The sequence below is a fragment of the Epinephelus moara genome, chromosome 3 (assembly GCF_006386435.1).
Source record: "Epinephelus moara isolate mb chromosome 3, YSFRI_EMoa_1.0, whole genome shotgun sequence".
NCBI classification, from domain to species: domain Eukaryota; kingdom Metazoa; phylum Chordata; class Actinopteri; order Perciformes; family Serranidae; genus Epinephelus; species Epinephelus moara.
The window spans coordinates 38,827,501-38,836,846 of NC_065508.1; the positions used below are offsets into that span (position 1 = coordinate 38,827,501).

Below are 9,346 nucleotides of genomic sequence, written 5' to 3' on the forward strand. Positions count from 1 at the left end.
GTAAAAGTGTCTTTTGTTAGTGGTGTAGTTTAGGGTATACAGGGTATACCCGCCTCTTTAGGTGGATGTTTACAGTATATCCACCTACCAGCCATAAAACCATTGGAATACATAGGAGAGTATACCACTTCCTCTGTAACCTACCCATCTACCTAGAAGAACACCCACCTCATCAACTACCACTACACTGCTGGACTTTGTTAAATGTTATTTCTAGTTTCTCATGCTGCAACACAAAATATCAAAATGATTCATGTAGTTGTTTCATGGGGTACTTTTTATTGAGCAGTGTGAACAGCTTCAATAATCATTACTTTTTATAAGAAAAAGTAGGTGATGCCACATCTGCCAGGCAAGCCCAGCTCAGTGGAGGCTGATCCCAGGATGTTACCGACCAACACAGGAGAACGTGAAAAACAGACAAGGGGCAGAGGAAAGAAAAAAGCTGGAAGGAAGAAAAAGGTGAGCAGAGTCAAGAGTCTCTTTGTGAGCGGCCGTTTCCTCTGCACGCCAGTCAGCTGGCTCGATTGCACATGAATGGTCACGAGATAAACGTAAGATTGTCCCTCTTTACTTCTGTGCAGGGATCATGCTGTCGATGGCCTCTCCCTTCTCCAGCTTCTTCTCCATCTCAACCATCAGCTTGACACCGTCAACCACGAGCTGGACCTGTTCCACCTCAGAGGAGCCCAGACGGTCAGCGTTGGAGATGTCAAACACTCCACCCACAGAGGCAGTGTCCACACCACCTAGAGAGGACAAGGGCCAAGAGATATGAGGTACAGATTACACATCACACCTTTCAGCTCAGAATGCTGCAGAATCTCATTAGAGATCCTAATGGACCTGCCAGGCTGATCCGCAGGTGTACAAGCTAAAGATTGGGTATATTTGTACCTGTGCCACGCTTCTGCAGACGCAGCCTGGTGAGGATCTCCTCAAACTTGGGGTGTGTGCTCAGCTTGGGCAACTTGACGTGGACACCACCACGCAGGCCGGTACCCAGGTTGGAGGGGCAGGTCAGGACGTAGCCGAGATGCTCGTTCCACATGAAGCCGTGGTTGTGCTTCTTGAAGATCTCCTCAATCTGGCAGATGAGAAAGAGGAAGGGTCAGAAGAACATCCAGCAGCGATTCACACTGCTTTCACTCAGTCAAATCATGAATGGTTTTGACATTGTTTCATTATTGTGTACCTTCTGCAGGCCAACACAGAAACGCCTGAAGACCTCCCTCATGTTGCCGCCCAGCTGCATGGAGATGACACGCAGGTGATCCTCCTCGTTCACCCAGACCAGGAAGGTCTTGTTGTCATTGTGCCTGGATGAAGAATAATGCAAAGGATCAGCATGCAGGAAAAGACACAGGTGATGCAGGAACATAATAAAAGTGCAAATCCATAATGAGAGTTTTGAAAAGTGCTTTCATAGCTTGCCCCCCGACAATTATTGGTCATACTCACCAGATGCCTCTGGCGTCGGGCCAGTCACGGGCCATACCAGAGCAGGTCAGCAGGGGAGAGACAGGCTTGTCAAACAGGAAGTGATCATTGATCAGCTGCTCCTGCTCAGCATCAGTCATGGACTTCAGGGGGTAGTACTTTCCCTTGAACTCGCCATCCAGGCTGGTCAGAGCTGGAGAGACAGATGGACATTTAGGATACGGAATGTTCTCCTGTAATAGATTTCTATTGTGCATTTCCTTGTTGGGTCACTGTATAATCCACCTCTTATCCTAAAATGACATTTCCTTTGCTTGTAAACAGCTTACTGTTTGGGAAAGGCCCAGCTTACTGCTCAACCCTTTTCATACTGATGTACTCAAACTATTAATAACTTACCCTCAATGGACAGCTTCTCAATGGCTCTGCGCTCCCCGCGGCTGGTGTGGGGGGGCAGGGTGAATCCCTTGATGCTGCGGCCAGTACGAACGCGGCTGGACAGAACATAGTTGGGGTCCAGGTCATCCCCTCCCTAATAACAAAGTGATCAAATTTGATTACAAATTGATTTCCATATTCCTATGAGTCTTAAGTTAATGAACTGTGGTGCTTTCTGTTCTTTGTTAAAAACTGGGGCACTACACCTTCAGGTTCTCGAAGTTCAGGTCGGTCTTGTGCTTGTCAGTGGGCTTGTATCCACCATGACGGTCGGAGATGACGGGATCAAACAGATCCTTGAAGACCTCATAGGACTCCTCATCACCAGCGACGCAGCCAACAGTCATGATGAAGGGGTGACCTGAAGGCAGGGAAGATGTGAGCTGTAGTGCAGTGTGAGGCAAGCTTATGAGTATTAGGATTTTATTCACAGTCAAAATTAAAAAAAAAAGTTCAACAAGTGTGGTTTTGTTTCAGTCAGTAAACCTATTTGTCTGACTGATTTCCTGCATTTGTCCAGATATCTCTCTGGTCTCACCAGGGTTGTCAACACCAGTCTGGATGACGTCATCCAGGGTGAAGCCATTAGGTGTCTGCTTGTCCCTCATCTTGCCATACAGCTCCTTGGTCAGGACCTTGGCCATATGGTTGTTGTGCTTGGTCAGGTCGGGGTACTCCTCCTCAACTTTGTAGTTGAGTTTGAAGTTGTTGTGGGTGTTTCCGAAAGGCATGATTGCTTTCTAACACTGCAAAGAGAGGGAAACATAGGATGAGCAAACCAATTCATCCTCATCTGACACTGTCTTTAAAGGTGATCTGAATATCCACAAAAGCTTCTTCAACATTTGAAGATATGGGATATTCTGCGAGACAGCTGCAGAGTTTTAGTGGTGTTGGCAGAGGAATCGTGGTAACAAGTGTCACTCAATTCTCAATGGCTCAAATATCCAGTTGAAGTACAGTTGGGGGAGGAGCGCTTGTTGGCTGAGTATTTTTAGCATCAGCACATCTGAGTGTATACCCTTTCTTTAAAATTTCCTCAGCATATACAAGTAGTATGTTAACTCTATTGGCACATACTATCCCAGTTGTCCAATTTACATTTTGACACATAAATACACATGAAGAAGTCTTTGCTGGTCATGTTTTACATACATATCCTCTTTGAAAACACTCTGCACCTTGTTTACAAACACACACACACACACACACGCACACACACACACACACACACTTGTATAACAGCTCACCCTACAGGGTCAAACCCTTAGTGCATTCCTTAAAGTTGTCACTATGCTGAACACCTGACAGAAGTCTGACCAGCTGCTGATGCTTCCCTGCAGTCAACTCCACCATGGTGCAACAAGATCTGTTGACTTCACATTATATATACATGTAACCTTTTTTGTAAATTGTTTTATTTTGCTTTTATAGGCTGATTAAATGAATAATAAAAGACTGACACATTTAATGGCGCACATGTGACATCACATGAAATGCAACGTGAGGCAAGCTGCACTGTTGCATTTTGGTAACAAGCCAAATTGCTTGATAAAAGTAACATTTATGTTGCAGTTATCACTTTGGAACAATTGTCTTGTTAGCTTAAAAGCCAACAAAAAAATGTCAAATGGTTAAAATCAATTATTTAAGACAGTCTCAAACTGCGAAGCACCTGTCCACATAAATCTGCGTCCAAATAAGAGCACCAATTGCAGAGCAGAAAGCATTAATGTAGTGACACAAGTTAATACAGCATCAGTGCAATTACCACTATGCTAAAACATCAAGTCCATGTGTATTTTCATTTAATAACATCAGCAAGAATAATCTGACAAAATCCAGTGACCTCTGATACCCAGAAGGTCTCTTTTTTCTCCCAGGATGGATCATATTGATTCAAACATCCTGGAATGGTTGTGCATTTATCCTTGGATTTCATCACAGACTTTTAGTCCAAAACTCTTCATCACAGAAAAAAAGGTTCCAAAAAGTTACATTTTTCTTTCTAAATGTTTGAATGATTCACCGAAAGTCTCCAAATATGTGCTCCTCCTTATTAAACTCCACAAAACTATTAATCTCTGGGATATTTCTTTACCTTCACAGCAGACAAGAACAGAGGTAACAGTCCTTGGGATCAGATCCTGTTCACCACAGCCAAAATAGGGGTCACCCAACTCTGGAGGTCTTTGCTCCCTGTTTATATACTCGGCAGACACTCAGCCATTGGCTTGTCCATTTTAGTGCCTGCTGCGCCCTCATTGGCTAGATCCTCTGTACTGATAGTCAGAACAGTTTATGAAAGGGACGCATTTACATCTGTCATCTAAGATGGGTACTGCAGTTGTACCCTCATCACCTCTCACCACCCCTCACCCACCCTTGGCCCATACATAGCACAAGATGGATGGTGGGAGTATCTAAGGGGGGTGGGGTGGTCACAAGGGAAGGTGAGGGGTGTTGTTGGGAGGGGGAGTTGAAGCAACTGAAAAAAGCTGAGCTTCACTTTTGCCAAGCATGGAGATCGGGGCTCACTTGTGTGAGGCATGAAGGTTGGACAGAGTCAGTATTTTTTTCACTTGGCTATGCTGTCCAAAGAAACATTTTCTCCAGCAGATGGGAGTCAGTAATCTCTGACTGATATCTGATAGCAGGAATGCTGAGTATGGTTAACATTTGACAGATAACTCCCTGATGATGTATAATAGCCCTCTGAAGCAGGATTGGTCAGTTTTTCACTATGGAAAGTATGAATACATGTTATTCAACAACAGCAGCTTGCCAGGCTAAATTGTGTCATGAACTGGCTTGAGGCCAAACAAAATGGAGGAACATTATTTAAGTAAAATACTGACTACATACATCAAGGTTATGTGGAAATATAAGTAGGTGCATGTATGGGTGAAGAATGTTGTGTGCAGAAAACTAACAAAGCAAACAAAGGGGGAGAGAGAGAGGGTCAGGCCATTTCAAAAGGCCTCCCAGCCCAGCAGCCAAGGTGAACTTCCTGTGTGTTCTAATACCCATACTACCATACTGTATAGTATGCCAGAAGGATTTAGTATGTCCCAATACATAGTATGTCAAATGCAGTATATCAAAAATACCAGGATGTTCTACTACATCCTGTTGTTGGATTTTGCAGTATTTGAGCCAGCATGCTTTTCTGGCTATTCTGACCAAAAGAAAGAAAGAAAGAAAGAATGAATGAATGAATGAATGAATGAATGAATGAATGAATGAATGAAAACTAACTTTGTATAAAAAAGATGTTAGTCTGACTGAAATTGTACCAAACTGAATTTCTCAAAGGCTTACACACCCAGATAATGTGATTGGGAGTCGAATTACTCCCGCATATAAACAGTCAGTCGGACCCAAACTGGCCTAGGCATGCTGCACATGCTCCACAGCTTCCACTCCATGCTTTGACCCCGAAGTTGAATAGCAGGAACAGGGGCGCCACCAGGAATTTTGGGCCCCATGAAAAAAAATCACATTGGGCCCCCGCTGCGCAGCTGTTGTCACCACATCTCTAGGACCTAACTGACCCATGAAAAGCTTTACATAACTCTAACTTTTAAGGCTTGCAACTGTCTTGCTTCTTGTAGTTCAGTACTACCAGTACAATATTTACTGCTAGTGAGTTGTACATGCAACAGTCTACATACAGTATGCAATTCACTATTTGATGCAAGATTAAAAGCTGCCATAAAAAATGTGCTAAAGGCCATCTTTTACAGTCTAAATGTAATTTCTATTGTAAAATCCCCAAATGGAAAATTCTTTTAACATTAATGAAAGACTTAAAAAAATAACTTACATATACATTAACTTTTCAATCAAAATAAATTACAATCATCTCAAAATAATGAAAACAGCAGATTTTTGATACCAATAAATGAACGACACTAAATCCTACAGATTTACATTGACCCAACTTACCTACAGTTCTGTATCACCACCACTACATTATATACATTAGATACATGTTGTTGTTGTTTTTTGTTTGTGTGTGTGTGTGTGTGTGTGTGTGTGTGCAAGCTGCTCAAATAAATTGCCCTTCATGGGAATAATAAAGTGTGTATCTAAGGATGTCATTTAACGGCCATAATTCAATCTAAATGAAAGCATCTATGTGGATTATTGTAATATTGCCTGTAACTTTAATACAGGCAGAGTTAGGCTACTTAATGTTTCCAGTTGTCCAGCATCCAGTACAGACAGTTGTAGGCTGTTTTTGTTTCATAATAATCATTATGTGGAAAAATAATTTGTTTGAATTTCTGTCATTAAAAAATATTTTGTTTTCTTTTTTGTAATGGTAAAAAAGAGCAAGAGAGAGAGAAATTCCCACAGACTCCCTGCAATGATGCTAACTTGTATGTTGTTCAACACAATGTTGCTCATCTTCTTCATTGGGACGGGGAGGGGTAAAGTTATGGGGAGACAGGGCTGCTGCTTCTGACTCATCTGTTGTTGAGTCTGGTAAAATGGGCAGGGACAGCTGATTTAATATGAATATCCTGCTAAACATTTACCTACACTGATTAAATGTAGGTTAAAAAGGAGTGAAATGTAGGCTAACACTAGTCTGTAGCTAGCGTATTTCACTATGGACATTAAGCTAAGAGGTTCATTTCTACCACTCACAGACTATAGGCTACCCACCTTTCTTGGAGAAAAACTGGGTCACATATTGACACCCTTTCTTTTGCCTCTCCTCTCTCTCCTTTCTCTCTTTCCTTTTTTGAAAATCGTATTTTCTTTTAGTACTAGCATGATGATGACTGTAGCGTTCTAGCGCAACTGCTGACTGCTACTAGGCGCCATCACCGTCAGTGTGCTAAGGCAGGACCAAACCATTTCATGCAGATACAAGGGGGTGGTCAGTCAATATGGATGTTTACTTTTTGGTCAATGGGGATATTTAACTTTTACTGCCAAAAACAACCTTGGAATTGTCCTAACATTTCTCCCCTATATGGCGCCACTGAGCATGAAATGCGTAACAGAAGAAATAGCCAGTAACAACATGGCAAAATCTACATCATGAGACATGCATTTTTGGACAGATGAGGACACAAAGTTCATGCTGTGTCTCTTGCACAGAGCTGTAAAGTTGTCCACCATGGTACCAGTTTGCTGCTCGCTAACTGTATGTGTTTGTTCACAAAGATTACCAACAACAAAAGGACATAACTATTAAAATAACAATGACAGAGATATTCATCTGTAATATGTTAGAATCTACAATGTATGCAGTAATAACTTAAGAGTTAAACTACATACATTGCAAAGTAACAGTAGCAGGTCTCTCCAGGTTGACTTTTGTCTCTGGCCAGTTTGGCAAACAACGTTTTGTTTTATCTCCATGGTAATGGATATATGAGTTGTTGTTGTTGTTGTCGAGTGTTTTTTTACAAAGACTCAACAACAATGAAAAATAAACTGTTTTTGCAGGGCTACTGCACTGGATGGATTTAGATTGTACAGATATTGTTGTTATGTTAGCCCTCTCTTTGTTGACCTCCAGCAACCTAACATAACATCTATGACTCAGTCTGGCTCTAATTGATACAGCGATTTTCAGAAATTGAATCTCCAGTGGGAATGTTAAGGATGAAAGATGAAGCCATCTTTAACATTAGCATCATTAGCCCCCTTCTTCGATGATGTGTTCTCTCAGTGTCTCACACTATTTTACCAATGCGTACGCTCGGCAGCTGCTTCATGCAATGCTTCAGTACAATTATGTCCACAAGAATTGAAAGGCATTTTCATTTCATGGAACTTGTAGCATTGTCAGGACTGTTTTTGTTTTTGTCTAGACCAGTAGCCTACAGTCAAGCTGATTCTGATTATTTCAAAGCTGTAATCGGTGATCCAAGAGTGAACAAGCCACTAAAAAAAAGTTTGTAACTGGCCTACATTTAAGATAAGATTAAAAAAAAATTGATTGATCTCACACTGGTGAAATTTATTTGTCACAACAGCTTAAGAATCAAATGCAAGGGGGGAAAAAGTGATTAACTGATCAATAAAAGTCATGTGTAATCTAACAAAAAAATACAAAAATACAATACAAGCTATATACAATACACATACCTTTGACTTATACAGATGTGTCTACAATACATACAGTGGAAAAGTTTGGGCACTCATCATCAAAATTTACTTTACTGTGAATAGTTAAATAAGTAGAAGATTAACTGATTTCCAAAAGGCATTTTGGAAGATTACATTTTAATTCAGTCTTTTCCAGTTTCAAAATATGCAAAAAAGCAAAAGGGCCTGAAGCAAAAGTTGGGGCAACCTGCACCGTCAGTATTTAGTATCACCCCCTTTAGCAAGTATCACAGCTACTATTTGTAACCAGCTTAGAGTCTTTCAGTTATTGTTTGAGAGATTTTCACCCCCCTTCTTTCTGCTAAAGGGTTCTAGTTCTGTGAGGTACCCTTTATTCTCCTAACATAACTTTGCTCATTGTGTCCAAAAAGTTCTATTTTAACTTCATTAGTCGACAGGACCTGTTTCCAAAAAGCATCAAGCTTGTGTAGATGTTCCTTTGCAAACTTCTGATGCTGAATTTTGTGATTAGGACACAGGAAAGGTTTTCTTCAGATGACTTTTCCATGAAGGTCATATTTGTGCAGGTGTTGCTGCAAAGTAGAACAGTGCACCACCACTCCAGAGTCTGATAAATCTGCCTGCAGGTCTTTTGCAGTCAGGCGGGGGTTTGATTTGCCTCTCTAGCAATCCTTAGAGCAGCTCTCTCAGAGAATTTTCTTGGTCTTCCAGACCTCAACTTGACCTCCACAGTTCCTGTTAACTGCCATTTCTTAATTATGACCTCCACAGTTCCTGTTAACTGCCATTTCTTAATTACATTACAAATTGAGGAAACAGCTACCTGAAAACACTTTGCTATCTTCTTGTAGTCTTCTCCTGCGTTGAGGGCATCAGTTATTTGAGTTTTCAGAGTGCTAGGCAGCTGTTTAGAGGAGCCCATGACTGCTGATTGATGGGATAAGGTTCAGGAGTCAGAGTATTTATACAGCTTTGAAATTTGCATCACCTGGCTTTTCCTAATGATGATTATGAGCAAGCCATAGCCCTAACAAGCAAATTAAGGTCTGAGACCCTGGTAAAAGTTGTCTGAGAACTCAAATGTTCGCTCCTTGGTATAACTCTCAATCCTGTAAGTTAAAACAAATATCGCGAAAATTTGAAAGGAATTGGCGATTAACCAAACTGGAAGAATCTCGGTTAGTCTGGGCAGACAGTCTCAAAACGTATAAGAGGGGCCTCCGCAATGCCAGAGCAAACTATTACTCAGCTTTAATAGAAGAAAATAAGAACAACCCCAGGTTTCTTTTCAGGACTGTAGCCAGGCTGACTGAGAGTCACAGCTCTATTGAGCCTTGTATTCCTTTAGCCCTTAGCAGTAATGATTTTATGAGCT

General features: G+C 41.4%; 1 protein-coding gene across 1 annotated transcript; it reads right to left on the bottom strand.

Annotated features, from left to right (window-relative positions):
* Positions 1-258: 258 nt before the first annotated feature.
* ckma (creatine kinase, muscle a) lies at positions 259-4,137 on the bottom strand. Its single transcript, XM_050035933.1, has 8 exons — positions 3,980-4,137; positions 2,417-2,624; positions 2,085-2,239; positions 1,840-1,972; positions 1,462-1,633; positions 1,196-1,319; positions 898-1,087; positions 259-749 (listed from the first exon to the last, which is right to left on the bottom strand). The coding sequence occupies exons 2-8, from the start codon at positions 2,607-2,609 to the stop codon at positions 571-573; spliced, it is 1,146 nt and encodes a 381-aa protein (XP_049891890.1). The 5' UTR covers positions 2,610-2,624; positions 3,980-4,137; the 3' UTR covers positions 259-570.
* Between the last annotated feature and the right edge of the window lie 5,209 nt (positions 4,138-9,346).

Coding starts and splice junctions, on each gene's coding strand:
- ckma (XM_050035933.1), bottom strand. CDS start 2,609: ATGCCTTTCGGAAACACCCACAACAACTTCAAACTCAACTACAAAGTT. Junction 1,634..1,839: donor TGAGAAGCTGTCCATTGAGG/GTAAGTTATTAA, acceptor CTGTCTCTCCAG/CTCTGACCAGCCTGGATGGC. Junction 750..897: donor TCTGCAGAAGCGTGGCACAG/GTACAAATATAC, acceptor TGTCCTCTCTAG/GTGGTGTGGACACTGCCTCT.